Source organism: Gracilinanus agilis, chromosome 2 (genome assembly GCF_016433145.1).
Source record: "Gracilinanus agilis isolate LMUSP501 chromosome 2, AgileGrace, whole genome shotgun sequence".
NCBI classification, from domain to species: Eukaryota; Metazoa; Chordata; class Mammalia; order Didelphimorphia; family Didelphidae; genus Gracilinanus; species Gracilinanus agilis.
Window position 1 is genome coordinate 244858665 of NC_058131.1, and position 17764 is coordinate 244876428.

Here is a 17764-nt window from a genome sequence, read left to right on the forward strand (position 1 = left end):
CTCAATCCAATGCTTTCTCAGCAAGCTAAAGGGAAAAAAAATGCTGTACCTGGATCAAGAAACTCTAGTCCTGACTCTACCATAACACTCTGTAAGTGATTCAGAGGAAAATCATTTCTTCTCTCTCTGGGTCTCAGTTTCTCCCTCTGCTCAATGAAGGAGAGGAGCTAGATGAACTCAATCTAAAGTCCCTTACAGTTCTGACTATAATCTCAAAGCTTGCTTAGGTTTAGGGAGAAAAACTTTTTGGGTGGTTGGAAAAAAACATTTTCAGAGGGCTCCTATAGAGAGACAATTCAACCCCAATAATATGAACAACACTAGTTCATATTTATATAGAATCATAAATCTAGGGCTGAAAGGGATTTTAGAGGTCATTTTACAGATGAAGAAACAAAGGCCAGAGATGTTTAAGTGATCTGCCCAAAGGCAACAAGGAGTAGACCTGGGGTTTGACCCCAGGTCCTCTGATGCCAATTCCAGCACTCTCTCCACTTTTCCAAGCTGTCATTGTCCTTCCTTCCCTCTCTTTGTCTCCCCTTCCCCCTTATGGGTCATGGCAGTACAAATATAGAACAGAAAACACTAAATGGAAGTGAAAACTAAAGTACATGCCTAGGTCCCATAGTTCATAGCTATTAAGTGTCTGAGCTGCAACCTGAACTGGACTTCTGACTCCAAGACCAGTTTTGGTTTTGGGTTTTTTTTTTTTTTAAACAACTAAGCCATGTTGGCATTGCCTGTGCTTTCAAGGAGTCCAGTAGCCAGCAGGCAGATCAGAAAGCCATATTCATGAACCAGTTACTAATCCTTTATGATCAGTGCCTAGGAAGCCACACTAGAGAAAAGCAAAGGTATCAAATTGTGTTGGCTCCTGGACTTGTTTTGTGTTTTTGTTGTTTTTTTTTAAACCCTTACTTTCTGAGGGACAAGGGCTACAGATGGGGTTAAATCTAGGTCTGGTGCTCTATCCACTGTGCTACATAGCTGCCTCTCCTTGGCTTGTCTTTTGACTTCTCCCCTATAAAGATAGGCCTTCAGTAGTTAGCTCAGGAATAAGAATCCAGAAGCCCCTCGATTACTCTGTGAGTCAGCCCTGGGTGTTCCCACTGTCTAGGGGTGCAAAGGTTGCTTGCTGTAGCAGCTCTGGGCCACCTGAGGAGGTGGATAGAAATGTGAGAGCTAGAGGGACTTTCCTCATTCTCTGTCTCCTTGGAATCCTTGATGTATAAAAATTGTCCCAAGTCCGCAGACAGCAATGACAGACGGTCATAGGATCATAAAAATTGAGAGTTAGATTAGATTCAATTAAAAAAATATTACAGCCAGGCCTAGAGACGTAGGAATTGTTCTATGTAGACCTAGGGATGTCCTGGGTTCAAATATGACCTCAGACACTTTCTAGTTGTGTGACCTTGGCCAAGTTGCTTAACCCCATTGCCTAGCTCTTACCACTCTCTTGGAACCAATTGTATTCATTGTATTGTATTCATTCTAAAACAGAAGATAAGGATTTAAAAAAAATTATCACCTGCCTATTATATATCAGTTATTTTGCTAAGTGATTGGGGTAATGAAATGAGGCAAAAGAGTCACCATCCTTGAGTAGCTTAAAATCTCAGGGGAGAAACCACATGCAAACAAATATATACAAAACAAGCTATACACCATTCTGGAGAACAATATGGAGCCATATCCAATGAGCTATAGAACTGTTTTTGACCCAGCAATGCCTCTACTAGGTCTGTATCTCAAAGAGATCAGAGAAGAAGGAAAAGGACTTATAGTTTCAAAAATACTTATAGCAGCCTTTTTTTGTGATGGCAAAAATCTGGAAATTAAGGGAATGCCCATCAATTGGGAAATGGCCAAATAAATTAAGGTATATGGTTGTGATGAAATACTACTCTGCTATAAGAAATTGAGGGGGACAGTGTCAAAAAAACCTGGGAAGATGTATATGAACTAATGCAAAGTAAAGTGAGGAGAAGTGAGGAGAACATTGTATACAGTGTCAGCAAAATTGTAACTGATGACCAACTTCGAAAGACTTAGCTACTCAGATCCATACAATGATCCAAGACAATTCCAAGGGGACTCATGAAGAAAAATGCTCTCCACCTCCACAGAGAGAACTGATGAACTCAGTGCAGGGTGAAGCACATTTTTTTCACTTTCTTTGTCTTTTGCTTATGATTATTTTTTTGGTAACATGGCCAATATGGAAATATTTTATATGACTTCACATGTAAAATAGATATTATATTGCTTGCCTGCTTTCTCAATGGATGGAGAAGAGGCAGGAGGGAATTTGGAATGCAAAAAAAATGTTTTTAATGACTGTTAAAAAAAATAACAAAGCAAACTATATATAGCATAAATAGGAAAGAATTAAAAAACAGTTAATAGATGTTAGAAAAAATCTAGTAAAATCTCCTGATTTGAGCAAGAAGGAAACTGAGGCCCAGGAAAATTAATTGGTTTCCTCAACATCACAGGGCCGGAAATTAAAATTTGGTTTTCTAAATCCAATGTTCTTTCCACAAAACATAGTGAGCTAGCTTCCTAACTCAGGTTGAAAATTCCTGCCTGTTGGCTGCTACCCAAGTGGCTTCTTAGAATGAGAGAATTATTTTTTTTGCAGTACTAAGATGATGACAATTCCTGTTCTACAGGGACTATAAACAGCAGAGACAGAATTATGATCTAGTTATCCAAGTCCCCAGGTCATAAATTCAATCAGATCAATGTAAAGTTAAAGAGAAAACAATCTCCTCCCAGACCCACACCTAAGATCTCATCCTCCTCTAGTCTGTTTCAAAACCCAAGATGCCTTGCCAATCAGCTGAAGAAAGGTAGTCTACTCATACTAGCAATTCTATCATGTTCCTGAAAAGAGAGGGAGACAGGAAGTGGTTTGACATAAAGGCCCAGAGATAATAATCCTCAGAATTGTAAAAAGGATGCATTAAAGATCCAACATGGCCTCCATGGGAAATGGAGGGGGGTGAGGAGCAGGCAGGAATGAATGCCTGGGAGGTTGCAGTTGAGCACAGTTTAGCCAGGGAGTCCCTGTTCTCTCCTCTTTGGGGGAAGGAACTCATAGAATCATAAAATCTCAGAAATGCAAGAGATCTTTGAATTCCATCTAGTCCAATTCCTCACTTTGCAGACAGAAGCCAAGAAAAAAAAAAAAAAAAAAAGACAGGTCTAAGGACAGCAAATTAATGGGAAAAAAAAAAAGCAGATATGATTTAAAGTCTCCCTATTTCCTAATTCAGGGTTCATTTCTCCACTATGCCATGCTGATTCCTGGTCTCCTTGAGTATCACCCAAGTTCTCCTAATTCTTCTATAATATCTCCACATTTCTCCCTTCCTTTTCAACACCCTATAACAAATCCTTGTCTAGCCCTCATCACCACATACATGAACAAAGGCAAAAGTCTTCCAATGGTTCTTTTAACCTTGATTGAAAAGGAATCTCACAGGACCGAAAGCTGGAAAAACCTTAGAGATCAATCTGCTTGAAATTGCAAAATAGTGAAATTTGAACCCAGATCCTTAAGGTTCTGAATCCTCTACACTACAGTGACATCTTTTTTCCAATCAATAAACACATAAGAAAACTAGGATTTTGATGCTCTCTCACCCCCAGGTTCTGAATTTTATCCAGGCAACCCTCTTGGGGTAGGATGCTCCCACCAAGAGATGCTAAAAGCTATGAGAATCCCACCCCCAATGGAGTCATCTTGAATTTGATTGGAGATCTTGATTTATAAGAGAAAAAAAGTCTTAATTCAGAAATAATCTGAGACTTAAAAACTAATCAAGTAGTTAGAGGGAGAACATTACCCAGGACAGTTTTTCTTAATCTTCCTTATCTGGATAAAGATCTTAGTTACTGGCTCCTGCTGATGGCCCAGGGCCCATGATCAAGCCTGTTGTTCTAGCCTGATTGCATTACACAACTTAGGAAAGTGCTTTGCAATCCATATTATGTAAGTCTTTGCTGGAACTGGAAGACTCCTTAAAGATCAATGAGTACCATCTTCTCTTTTTTAAAGGACAAGGCATAACATAAGCACGGTTCTCCATCTCCTTCCCTGGCCACCTTTCCCAGAGGTCTTTTGTCACATGATCCAGTATACCATTTTTATAGGTAAACCCTGCACATAGATTGAAGCCACACATATACCTCCCCTCCCCTCTCCCCCTGCTCAAGTCACCAAAAAACCCTGATTTCTTCATACACTCACATATTCCCAGCAGCACAAGGTGTGTGTGCTCCAGACTGGCAAGCCGCAGAAGATGGCACAGATTGAAGGCGATGAGGGAGAAGCAGAGGATCACACAGCACCATTCTTGGAGCCGCTTGCCTGAAGAGGGCACAGAGGAGGAGATGCTGTTGAGGCAGGCACTGCACTACCCAAGGTTGGGGCAGAAGCATTCCTATTAGGGACACAGACCTGAGCTAGGGATGACTGACAGTCAGGAACTCAGCCAGCACCCTCTTCCCATCAGGGTTCTTGGTTATTCCCCATGTCCTCGAGAGGACTTTGGAAGAATTTGCCTGCTGGGAACTGAACAGGGTACACTGTAGCTCCTGGAGGCTGGAACAGAACTGGGTGTTCCCATGGAGAGGTCAGACCAAGACAAAATTCACTGTCTTTTCCTGCTCTGCCCCAGTGGTCTTCTCCCCCCCCACCCCCACCCCACTATTGCCAGCTGTGTGACATTGGGCAAGCCATTTTCTGAGGCTCAGTTTCTACATTTATAAAATGGGGTTACTAGCTAGTGCAATCCTTACTATAAAGGGCTGTGATGAAGAAAACATTTTTACAAACTTTAAAGAGTTATGAAGCAGCTATGATCATTATTTCTGCACCTCAAAGCAAAGGATACTGGATTACCCAGTCATGAAGTTTCTAAAAAGAGAAGTTCATACTCATAACTTCTACTTTCTCACTTTATACATTAACCATTTGCAATCTAGCTTTTACAAAGAATCAGTGTAGGATAGTGAAAAGAGCAATGAATTGAGAGCTAGAGGCCCCAGGTATAAATCCTGTCTCTGCTACGAATTCCTTATACGATCTTGAGCAAGTCATTTTCTCTTTTCTGGGCAAAATGAAAGCACTGCACTAGACACTCTCTAAAGTCTTTCCAGCTATAAATTCCATGCTCTTATGAATGCCACTTTTCTGAACCTAGTTTCTCCCTAGAAAGCAGGTCCTAATAAATATATCCAAAGGCCTTTTTCTCAGGTCACATCTTTCTAGATTTCCCTACAACACTAGAGACCATCCCTGACTTCTTAAAGTTCCACCCCTGCCCTTTTCTTCCATAACAATCCATCCTCTCAATTCTCTTCCTTCCCTTCTGGTCCCACCGTCTCCATTGCCTCTTGTCCTAAATGTAGACAGCATCCAAGGCTCAGGCCTTGGCTCTTCTGTCTTTGCTTTGTCTCCCTTAGATGGCTTATCCAAATTCACTAATTTAACTATTTCTACCTCCAGGAGAATGACTCTCAGATTTACATGTACACAACCAACTGCTGTCCTGACTTTATTACTCTGTCTCCAAATGTTTACTGGATAGCTCTACCAAGTCATCCCACAAGGACCTTAAACTCCCTCACATGCCCCTTAAAAATAGCTTCCTCTCTGGATTTTTTTCTGTCAATGGTACTGCAAGTCTCCAGTTCTCCTTGCACACAAAAGGTGTTGGTGGATCTGAAAAGTGAATTGGGATAATTACTCCTCTCATATTCAATCAGTAACCAAGCCCTGTGCATTCTTTAAAGTCTCTCCATCTGTCCCTTATTTCTTGCTCCTACTATCACCATCTTTGTCCAGGCCCTCATTACCTCATAATGTATCATTTAAAAAAAAAACCAACAAAGCCACCTTTACCTTCTGTCTTAGAATTGAAATACTGTGAATTGGTTCCAAGGCAGAAGAGTGGTAAGGGCTAAGAAATAGAGGCTAAGTGACTTGTCCAGAGTAACAAGGTTTCTAAGCAGTATTCTGAGGTAAGATTTGAACCCAGGACGTCCCAGCAGTAGGTCTGGCTCTCTATTCATTGAGTCAGCTAGCTTCCCCCTACAAACCACTTTTGATAGCTTCCTAATAGGTCTCCCTGAAGCAATCCTTCTGACACCCTGCTTTCAGATAAGCCTTCCTACAAAGGTTCAAATTCTAGCTTTGTCACTTACACATACTTACCTGTGTGTGCATATTTTCCTATCTCAGTTTCCTTTTTTATACAATGAAGAGGTTGGGACAGTAGAAGAATCAGTAAACAGTATTTAGTTTTTGAGATAGTGAAAGTATCTCAAAAGGAGTAGAGCCCAAGGAGACCAGAGATAGAGGGAAATAGCCCATGTATACAATCCTATTTATAGCAGCACCTTTTGTGGCCATAAGGAACTGGAAGCCAAGTGGGTACTGTTTGCCTGGGAACTGTGTAGATGAACAAATTGTGGCATATGATTGTAGCAGAATATATAAGACTATAAGAAATGACAAAATGTGAAGGATTCAGAAAAACCTGGGAAAACCATGAACTGAAACACAATGAAGCTAGCAGAACCAGAGAAGTAATTCTGCCAGCTGAGTGGCATTGGGCACCATAATATATAGGAAAAGAGCACTAAAAAAAAAACAAAAACAAAAAAAAACAAAAAAAAAACTCAGCCAATGCCTGTGACTGATAGTAACTCTAGAGGCCTGATGTGAATTCATGTGTCTCTACTTTCAGAGAAGAGGTAATAGAAAGGGGTGTGGGATGAAGCATGCATTGTCAGACTTGGCTAATGTGTGGATTTGTTTTATATGCTATACTTTACTTAGCAGAGTTTCATAGAACTATGGGGGGCGGGGGGAGGGAATGAGGAGTGCCAAGATAGAGGATCACTGGGAACTGACAGTAATGTTAAAAACTCACCAATAAAACATTTACTTAAAATAAAAGTGGTATATTAAAAGGGAGTATGAACAAGATCAAGGGTTTTTAAGCCCTTTTGTATTGCAGGCTCTTATGGCAATCTGATGAAATCTATGGACCCCTTCTCAGAATATTGTTTTAAATGTATAAAATAAACCACAGAGGATTACTATTTAAATGTTACTATTGGGGGCAGCTGGATGGCTCAGTGGATTGAGAGAGCTGGATGGTCTTGGATTCAAATCTGGCCTCAGAAACTTTCTAGCTGTGTGACCCTGGATAAGTCACTTAACCTCCATTGCCTAGCCCTTACTGTTCTTCTGCCTGGGAACCAAAATACAATATTGATTCTAAGGCAGAAGGTAAGGGTCAAGAAAAAAAATTATATATATATATATATATACACACATACACTATATATATATATACTATCAAATATTTTAAAAAACAAGTTCATGGTCCTTAACTTAGGCAAGACTCTCTGGCTCAGATGATGACCTCTAAGATTTATTCCAACTCTAAATCTTATGATCCTATGAGTGCTTGAAAAATGAAAACAAAACAATTCAATAAACATTTATAAATTCTCGGGATACACAAAGCTGAGGACTTTGCACAGGATATTACTAGACAAATGCCTTAATTTCCATACTGTCTTTATCCTCTTCTTCACACCTGCCACTATCTACAACCTAAAGTCTAAATTCTTTGGCTTGTCATTCAAGACCTTTCATAAGGTGACTCCCAAGAACAAAGACCCCTTTGTCTATCATGTGTGAAGGACAGTGAGGGAAACAAGGCTACTGGAAATCTTGCCAATCAAAGAACTTTTAATCCATGGAAAACAATTTACATGTAAGGAGTATATTAGGATTTTCAAGGCATTGTCCTTACAATAATCTTGGGAGCTAGAGAGAGGGCAAATAAATTATTTCTAGTTTGCTGATGAAGCCAGTGGGACTCAAGGAGGAGACACGACCTGTTTATGGACAGACAACTATCAAGTGGAGGATATGAATCCAGGTTTCTAGACTCAAGTCCCAGAGCTTTTCTTATTATACCAAGGTACTTCATACAAACAACTCTAATTTCAAAACGGACTACAAGAAATACATAGCTAGCTACCAACAAAGTATCTTTTCCAATGTTATAATAACTAATTTCCTTTTTTAAAAAAACCTCACCTTCTGTCTTGAAATTGATACTAAATATCAATTCCAAAAGAGAAGAGTGGTAAGGGCTAGCAATTAGGGTTTAGTGACTTTCCCAGGGTCCCACAGTCAAAAGTATCTGAGGCCACATTTGAATTCCAGACTCGGTGCTATCTAGTTGCCCCATAGTAACTCATTTCTCAAGCATTTGTCCCACAACAGCCTTGTAAGGAAAGTAATGAAAACGATTCCTATCCTAAAGAGATGAACTGACTTGTAATGTCACAGGATTTGAAGCCAGGTTTTCTGAATCAAAATTCAGTGGTTTATCAGACCACAAGGCTTTTTAACATTATTTCCCTACATATGCTTGCTGCAGACTGGTCTGTCTTCTATCTTTTAAGTAGTCCTGTCTCTGTGTAGTTCCCTTATTTAAGTCCTAGCCTTCCTCTAAAGCCCAACTCAAGCCTTATTCTCTTCCATGAAGTCTTATTGAATTGATACTCAGTCCTCCTCCCCTCCCCCCCAACCCTGCCCTATCCCAACTCAGTGATCTGCCTCCACTCTGTTTTCTTATTTAGATGAATGACTATTGCCACTTATATCTGGCCAGAGCTGCTGAATGCCTTCCAGAGCTGGAAGGAACCTTAAAACATAAGAAAGGAAGTTGCCACAGCCATTGAGAACATTCTTGTCCCATCCACTCATTTCAGAGATGAGAAAACAAAAGCCCAGATAAGCTGTGACTTATGAAAGCTCACCCAGCATAGCAGCGGCTGAGTTCTGGCCAGAGCCCAGCTCTCTCGATTCCCACTCTACAGCTCTTTCCATTGTAGCCCACTCCCATGATCTACCATTTTATCCATGTTCTTCCCTTGTCCCTTTGGAGAATTATAATGAGTTTCTTTCTATAGCCTTCATCACAACCCAAGTCCTTTCTATTTTACAGGTTATTAAGTTGAGGCTGGAAGAGATAAACATTCATTACACAGTACCATCAGACTCAGGTCTAAAGTGGGATGGATACTCAATGAAAAGAAGAGAATTCAGGAAAGGGTGGCCAGGAAACCCATTGATGCTTATGTTTCCAGTGCAGAAGGACATGGTAATTCTGCGAAGGCTGCTCAGAAATAGTGAGTGATAGATAAGGAGTGATTTGAGGAGGCAGACAGACAGGAACCAAGAGATTATCCCAACAACTTGGAACAACCAGAGTACACTAAGTGCTTTGGCAAAGAGGATCTTAAGATTTAGATCTTAAAGATCTTCTAGTCAGGACAGTTAGGTGTCTCAGTGGACAGAGTCAGGCCTGAGAATGGGAGGTCCTGGGTTCAAACATGGTCTGAGACAAATTCCTAGCTGTGGGGTCCTGAGCAAGTCACTTAACCATGAAGACCTTACTGCTCTTTTGTCTTAGAACCTAGTATCAACTGAAGTTAAAGGGAAGGGTTTAAAAAAACAAAAGATTTTCTAGTCCCACTTCCTCACTCTAAAGATGAGGAAACTAAGGACCAAGGTTTGGAAGCTAGTAACTGATCGAGCTAGGATCTGAACCTCAATCTGATTTAAATCCAATATTATTTTCACTACACCATATTGCTTTCTGAAAGCACAGCTCAGGAACACTGAGTAATGAGGAAGAAGGCTGTTTATCAGGGCCATCAGTGGAGGACACAGGGGACTGATGGATAGGAATCTGCAGAGGCAGGGCAAGATACAAGAATCCAAAAAGAAAATCTCAGTCCCATCCTTCTGCTGGGGGAGTCTTTTGCACCAATCTAGCTTCCTATTCTGGGAGTTATTTGGTAGCAAAAAGGAGATAAGAAGCTTGACTAGCAACGCAGATGATCCAGATTCTAGACCTAGTTCTGCCCTTTATTCAATAATCTTGTCCTGTCTGTGCTTCAATTTCCTCATTTGTAAAATGGGTGCTTAGATTTAATGACCTCTAAATTCCTATTCTCCTTTCCTAAAATCATATACTTGTACTAGAATAAGGGCCAGCTAGGTGGTTCAGTGGCTAGAGTTCCAGGTCTAGTGTCAGGAAGATTCATCATTCTGAGTTCAAATGTGGCCTCAGATACTAACTAGTTGTGTGACCTTGGGCAAGTTACTTAACACTGTTTAACTCAGTTTCCTCACTTGTAAAATGAGTTGGATTTGTAAAATGCCAAATGGGGTCACAAAGAGTTGTACATAACTAAAAATGACTGAACAGCAACAACAACTAGAACAATAGTCTATTTACGCCCTAAATCTCTGCCTGGAAAACAAAAGGAGTGAATTTCTTTTTTTGTGGGGAAGGGGTGGTGGTGGTGGTGGTGTCCAAAAACAGGAGAAAATAGCTGTGGGTATGATAGTGTTGGCCTAGGAGTTGAAAGGCTTGGATTCTAGCCCTAGGTCTGTTACTAACTGGCTCTATAGTCTTGGTCTCCTCTCTTACCTCTTATGTTCCAAACCTTTCCAGCCTGGGCATTCTATCATTCTAGAGACAAAAGACTGACTCCTGGCCAGCTTTCCCTCAGCCCAATGGGATGCACATGGCAAGGGAATTGACAATGTCCGAAAAATGGAATTGGAGATGCCAGAAGCCCAGTGTGTGGGGGCTAGGCTAGCAGCCATTGGATCCAGAGGCAGCGTCAAGATTCTCAATTGCCCATTTCCATCCCAATCTCTGACTTTCAACATTTCCCAAGGGTGGCTGGGCCACTGGTATTTAAGAAAGCAGCTCTCTCAGCCATGGCAAATTTCTATTTCCTGTTTGTATCTAGAAACCTTGGTTTCAAATCTAACCTGGAACCAAAGGGTGGGATGTAGAGAAAATGGGTACATGGGCTATGAATCCTGCTGAATTTACAAAGACTGAGCCAGAGAGGTGGCAGGAAGAAGCAATAGCCGTTTGATCATAATAAGGGAGGAAGGGCACCTATGTGTCCTGTTTCCCTGTCTGAGGTCCTCTCTATCAATACATACTCTTGGGCAAGATAGGTGGCCCAGTGGGTGGAGCACCAAGTCTGGTGCTGGGAGGTCCTGGGTTCAACTCTGGCCGCTGACACCTCCTAGCTATGTGACCCTGAGCAAGTCATTTAACCTCATTTGCCTATCCCTTGCTGGCTCTTCTGCCTTAGAACTTACTATCAATTCTAAGACAGAGAGTAAAGTTTTAAAAAGGCAAAAAAACAAAACACGCTCTCTCCTTCCTGGCCCTACTCCACTTGTCACTCAGAAAATTATCAGATTTAGAACTAAACTAGAAATTATCTAGTACAACTCTCACTTAATAGATGAGAAAACCTGAAGACCAAAGAGGTTAGGTTAGGTTACTAGCCCAAGATCACACAAGTAGTAAGTAATTGAAAGAGTTAGGAATTAAACCTAGCTCCTGACTACAAAGCCAATTCCCTTTTGCTCTAAATGTTGTCTTATATAATTTCAGGGTCTGAAGGGACACCTAAGATTACCTGGTCTAATACCTACCTGAAGCACAAAGGCCTTCAGGGGTCAACAGAAGCAGCACCCTGCAACAATTGACCTTGCTTTTTTCACAATATTTGGTTTTACCCTCCTGGTGACTGAACAAAAAATAAATAACCCTCCCATAGTCCTAAGGAGTGGAGAAACTCAGCTGAGTCACCAACGTGTTTCCTTTGGAAGCTCCTTCCTGTCAGTGTTTCAAATTCCCCATGAAGATGAGGGTTGGGCTGTCTTCGGGTCCAGTCATGAGGAAGCTTCCTACTACAGGAAGATGAAAGGCAAAGTAAAACCAGGAACCAAGCTACTTTCTCCCCACAGGCTGACGTCAAACACTCTCAAAGCCCCCTAAATGTTGAGGTTTCAACATTTAGAAGGGGGAGGAGAGGTCAGGAGCCTGGTAGACTTGTATAAACAGCATAAAACAAACTCCAAACTCTAACCTAGCAAACGCCAATCAGGAAGGTCAACAAAAACTGTTCCTCCTGCCCCTTTGAAAATTCTCCCAAGTAGCAAAGTAGCACAGTAAGTAGACAGAACACCAAGACTGGAGTTGGGAGGACCTGGGTTCAAAGACAGCCTCAGACACTTTCTAGCTGTATGATCTTGGGCAAGTCACTTAACTCTGATGCCCTAGTCCTTGCCACTCTTCTGTCTTAGAACTGGTACTAAGATAGAAGGTAAGGGTTTAAAAAAAAAAGACAATTCTCCTGTTAGAGAAGAAAGATGAAATAGGCAAATTATCACTGCCTGTATATCCTCTTAACTTCCCTGACACTCCCATGGGATAGGTAGGGTCTGCCGGAATGCCAAGCAGTCTTGGCACTAACACAAGAAGTCTGAATTTAAAGGTCAAGTTCAGGGCCAATCTTTTCTCTTTCTACAGCAGAAATGAACTAACCTTTTAGGGATCCAAAGGAAAAAGGAGCAGCTAGGTGGCTCCACTAGATAGAGCCAGGCCTGGGAAGTCAAAGAAGATCTGAGTTCAAATCCAGCCTCATTCACATATAAACTATGTGACCCTAAGCAAGTCATTTAATCTTGTTGGCCTCTGTTTCCTCATCTGTAAAATGAGTTGGAGAAGGAAATGGAAAGCCACTCCAGTATCTTTACCAAGAAACCCCAAATGGGGCTGCAAAGAGACAGACACTACTGAAATGACTGAACAAGTAAAAGGGGTTCAGACTAACCAGCCCTTTGTACCACATTTTCTTCCTTTCCCCTTACCAAAGACCTATCATATGTTGGTAGTTTCTTTATATATTGCTGAATTAGTTTCCTCCTCTGACAAGTGAGGGGGGGCTTCAACTCACCTATCTATAAAGCACTATATCCTCAAAGCTGTTTATGATACATTCTAAAATGAATTAAATCTCTGACAAAGTAAGCTGAGGAGAAAGTGAACATTTAAGTGGGGAAAGAGAGAAGGAAAAGGGTTAGGATCAAGGTTCAGAGAAGGCTTGTAGTAGGAGCTGAGCCTTAAAGACCAAGATTATAAGCGAAGACCGCTACAGTTGTAATAACATTCTATTATTGTCCTTTCTAGTTCTGACACATGATTCCATGACTTCTACGGTAGGATTGGAGTCTAATTCCTACTATATGGCAGGGAAGCCAATTTTCCCAGCATGTTAGCTACCTGGAGAACTATAGTGGGGGGACTCAGCTGCCAGCCAATACCCTGACATTACAAGGTGACAATGAGGAAAGGGTATCCCAGGTTCCAGTCCTACTATGGCCATGATCATCCTGGACAAGCTACTTGTCAATCCCATACCTTAGACTGGGTCACAAAATATTAATACTTGGCAGATCCTCTGGTTCAATCCCCTCATTTTACAGTGATCAGACTTGATATCACAGAGGGTGGCCCAGGGAGAAGAAGCCAACTTGCCCAAAGTCAAACAGTAATGGCAGAAAAAGTGGGATAAAGATAAAGACTGAAGATAAAGAGAATAATTCAGTTTGCTATACTTTTACAGGAAGATAAACTAAAGTGCTTCCAAAGGCCTTTCTACTTCCTGGGTTATAGATCTCCCTTATTCTAATACCTGCCCAAAATAGGTGCTCCAAAGGATATTATTTCAAAGCTCATCTCCTACCCTGGACCACAGCAATATCTGCAAGCCCAAGGGCTGTCCGACTACAAAGTAGGCACAAGGTCAGGAAAAAGGTCATAATCAGGATGGAGACTTTGCTAAAAAGAATTCAGAGAAACCAGATCAACGAGACACCAGAGGTCAGGAGCAAGAACTTGTTAACACATTTCCTATTCCAATTCTGCCCTATCTTGCTTTGGTTTCACCCAAGTCTATCTTGTTTTGGTCCCTGGAGTCTTGGACCTCAGGTCTGGTGATGAGGACAGCAAAGACATACCAGAGACATTATTTGTGAATTGGGCCCCCACTAGAGGCTGTGTGCTCTGTGAAATCAGATGCTTAGCTACTTGAGTGGTATGTGGACAGTCAAAGCAAAAGATATACTGTAATCAGAGGGAGGAGGAATGAAGGCAAGTTGGTAGGGAGGGTCAGAGTTCAGGTAGGATTTTAAATGGAGAGAGCAGAGGTCTGTTTGGTTTGTTGCCCTAAGGAGAGAGGTAGAAGAAAGAAGGTGGTATGATTAGGTTAGACTAGAATGGTGGCCAAAGGTCAGAGCTCAATAAATCATAGAACTGTTCATAAACAAGGGATTTCAGGGAATATCTAACCTGATCTCTTCATTTTAATAAAGAAAACTGAGCCTCAGAAAGAACAAAGGACTTAGCCCAAGGTCATTCATTTAGTTAATAGCAAAGCTGGCCCCTAGGACCTGGGTCTCCAGTCTCCTAATAGTGTGTTCTTCCACTTTTCCAAGCTAAAGTTTAGAGATAAAGCAGTCCAGAAGAAAGCTGGACTCCCCCCTCATATATTCAACCATTCATTCATTCAAAGCACCATTATACCTAGAACACCGTGCTGAGCACTGGGGGAGGTAGATAAGACAGTCTTTGCCTCAAAGAACTGGGAGAAAATACTAGCCTATCTTTAGATTTACGGTTTTCAAAGTATTTATTTTCTATATGACCATGATGTATGGTGAGGGATACCTTGTTGGTGTACCTGTGAGTGACTATGAACCTGGGGCAGTCCAGATAATCCTCAGTGCTCCTAAGGAAAAGAGGAGCTGTCTGGGTCAATGACACCAACTCCTGTCCAGGCTCTGCTTTGGACAATAGCTAGCTCAGATCTCTAAGTACAGTGGGTGCACAATTAATCTGAATGATGGACCAATGAGGGGAAAAATGACAAGGCATTTTGCAAACAAAGGACTGTCTCATTGCAGCAGCAACTACCAAGGTTTCAAGCTTTGAGCATGATAGGGAAGGAACTGAGTTTAGCCACCTGACCAAATATCATGATGCCTTTACTAAGGCACTGGCCCCATCCTATTCCCTTAATTATAGGGGAAGGAATGCAATCATGTAACTCTTGAAATGCCAGTAGGAGCTTTTCTCTCAGTACCCTGCCAACTTCTTTCTCACAGCTTTTAGGTTATAACAATTCCATCACTTGATGTTTGCTAGGAGAAAGGCCAGAGAACCCCAGGGATTTTGTGTGAGGAAAACAGGCCTAGAGCAAAGGCCAGAGAAAGAATAGGATGGGGGTCCCTCAGGGCACAGGACTGTAAACACCAAGGAGGGGGAGTGAGAAAGGGTCACCAGTGTAAGGAGGGCAAAGCTTTGGAAATCTCTGGTTAGGAAGACCTAGGAGAAGAGAGAAAGGTAAAAGGACTTAATGAATAAGAGTTGAGGAATTTGAAGAAATATTGGGGATGGTGGTGTTTCCCTTTGATAGAAAGGTAGGATCTGTGATTCCCCAGAGTGTAAAAAGAGTACAGGAGCCAGAAGGAGGCCCAAGTTATGGAAAACCCATTGTGGGGAACTCTTCCTTGTCTAAACTGTACATAAGGGTAAGGGAAGGACCTTGTTAAAGCTGGGGGAACAAACCAAGAAAGGCCCTCCTTAGAAACTGGGTAGAAAGACAACGTCTCCCTCACATACAACTCCATTACTGCAGACAGGACACGAACAAACCTCTTTGGGGCTGGGAAAGTCCAAGATTATAAAGGGCCTGTAGCTATTTAATACTAGGTACCATCAGATTTCAGAAAACCGAGAACATCAATCATTGTCTTCCTCTCCTCTTACCTCCAAGAAAACACTCCCCATTGGGAGGGAAATTAAGTTATTGTTGGGGGAAGCCAGGATCGAGGAGGGTCTTTCGGGCGGATCCCTGGAAGGCTAGGAGGACGAACACTGCGGTGAGAAGGTTCTAGGCTGGGGCTGGACGTTCCTTCCCCAGAAGAGGCACAGGCTAGGCTGGAAGATAGCTTCCCGGGACCATAGGGATGGAGATGGGAGAGGGGTGGGAGTATGGGGGGGGGGGAATCAGGTGCAGGGCGGGGGGGTCCTGGCAAGGGTAGGATGCACAAGCCGCGCCAGAGAGAGGGACCTACCTGGGGAGTAGAGCTGGGCCAGCTCGCGGGCCCCTGCGTGCTGCGCTCCCCAGCGCCGGCCCCCGCCGTCCACCGCCGCCGCTGCTGCTGCAGTTGCTGCCGCTGTCGTCGCCTCCCCCTCGGGGCCGCGTCCCGGCTCCGAAGGCTCGTCGGGCTCTGGACATCCGCGCTCTCCGCCTCCCTCCTCCCCACCACCCCCACCACTCGCCATGGCCCCGGTCCTGGCTTCGCCCTCGCGCCCTCTCCCCACCTCTTTAGTGGCACAGCAGCTCCGGCCCGCAGAGCCGCATGGAGCTATCGCGCCTCCCTATAAACAGGCAAGGGCCGAAGCGGCGGTGGCGGCTGGCTGCGGCTGCTGCTGCTGCTGCTGCTGCTGCGGCGGCGGCGGCGGCGGCGGCGGCAGTGGCGGCGGTGGCGGTGGCCGATCATTCTTCATCTCACCCCACCCTGCCCTCTCCTCTCCACCGCCCCCTTTTCCTGAGGGCGCCGGCCTGCGGCCCAATTCTCTCCTCACCCCGCCCGCCCGCTCGCTCGCTTTCAACCCCGCCGCTGCTGCAGCCATGTCCGCGCACGCCCAGATGCGTGCTATGCTGGACCAGCTGATGGGCACCTCCCGGGATGGAGACACTACCCGCCAGCGAATCAAATTCAGCGATGACAGAGTGTGCAAGAGTCACCTTCTCAACTGCTGCCCTCATGATGTTCTCTCTGGAACCAGGATGGATCTTGGGGAATGCCTGAAGGTCCACGACTTGGCTTTAAGAGCAGATTACGAAATCGCGTCCAAAGAACAAGACTTTTTCTTTGAGCTCGATGCAATGGATCATCTGCAGTCATTCATCGCCGACTGCGACCGGAGAACGGAAGTGGCCAAGAAAAGACTAGCAGAGACTCAGGAAGAGATTAGCGCCGAAGTGGCCGCTAAAGCCGAGCGCGTCCACGAACTGAATGAGGAGATCGGTAAGTTGCTCGCCAAAGTGGAACAGCTGGGGGCTGAAGGGAATGTGGAGGAATCCCAGAAAGTAATGGACGAAGTGGAAAAGGCCCGAGCGAAGAAGAGAGAGGCCGAGGAAGTCTATCGGAATTCCATGCCGGCCTCCAGCTTCCAACAGCAGAAACTTCGAGTCTGTGAAGTCTGCTCCGCTTATCTGGGTCTTCACGACAACGACAGGCGACTTGCCGACCATTTCGGGGGGAAACTACACCTGGGGTTTATCGAGATACGAGAGAAACTTCAAGAGTTAAAGAGAGTCGTGGCCGAGAAGCAAGAAAAAAGAAACCAGGAGCGCCTGAAACGCAGAGAAGAAAGAGAGAGAGAAGAAAGGGAGAAACTGAGGCGGTCCCGGTCGCATAGCAAGAACCCCAAACGATCCCGGTCCCGAGAGCATCGCAGACACCGATCTCGCTCCACTTCACAGGAACGAAAGAGAACTAGATCCAAGTCTCACGAGAAGCGCCACCGCCACAGGTCACGCTCCAGCAGCCACAGCCACCAGAGAAGTGGGCATAGCTCCAGAGACCGGAGCAAAGAGAAATCCAAAAGAAGATCCTCAAAAGAAAGGTCTTCTGGCGATAAAGAGCGTTTGCGAGATCAAGACCTAGCCTCGTATGACAAAAACAGGCGCTCGAGAGATTGGTCACCTCGCGACAGAGAAAAAAAAGACAAGAAACGTTCCTATGAGAGTGCTAATGGCTGTTCGG

General features: G+C 43.6%; 2 protein-coding genes across 2 annotated transcripts in view; one reads left to right on the forward strand and one right to left on the reverse strand.

The window, feature by feature from the left end:
- LOC123237134 (plasmanylethanolamine desaturase-like) overlaps positions 1-16274 on the reverse strand; it is a 39576-nt gene extending 23302 nt beyond the window's left edge. The window contains exons 1-2 of the mRNA XM_044663824.1: positions 16064-16274; positions 4259-4378 (exon numbers count right to left, since the gene is read on the reverse strand). Of these exons, the coding sequence (XP_044519759.1) occupies positions 4259-4378; positions 16064-16274 (331 nt within the window). The remainder of the gene's footprint in view (positions 1-4258; positions 4379-16063) is intronic.
- A 349-nt stretch (positions 16275-16623) lies between these two features.
- Positions 16624-17764, forward strand: part of LOC123233548 (putative RNA-binding protein Luc7-like 2) — a 10022-nt gene continuing 8881 nt past the window's right edge. The window contains exon 1 of the mRNA XM_044659626.1: positions 16624-17758. Coding sequence (XP_044515561.1) covers positions 16624-17758 — 1135 coding nt within the window. The remainder of the gene's footprint in view (positions 17759-17764) is intronic.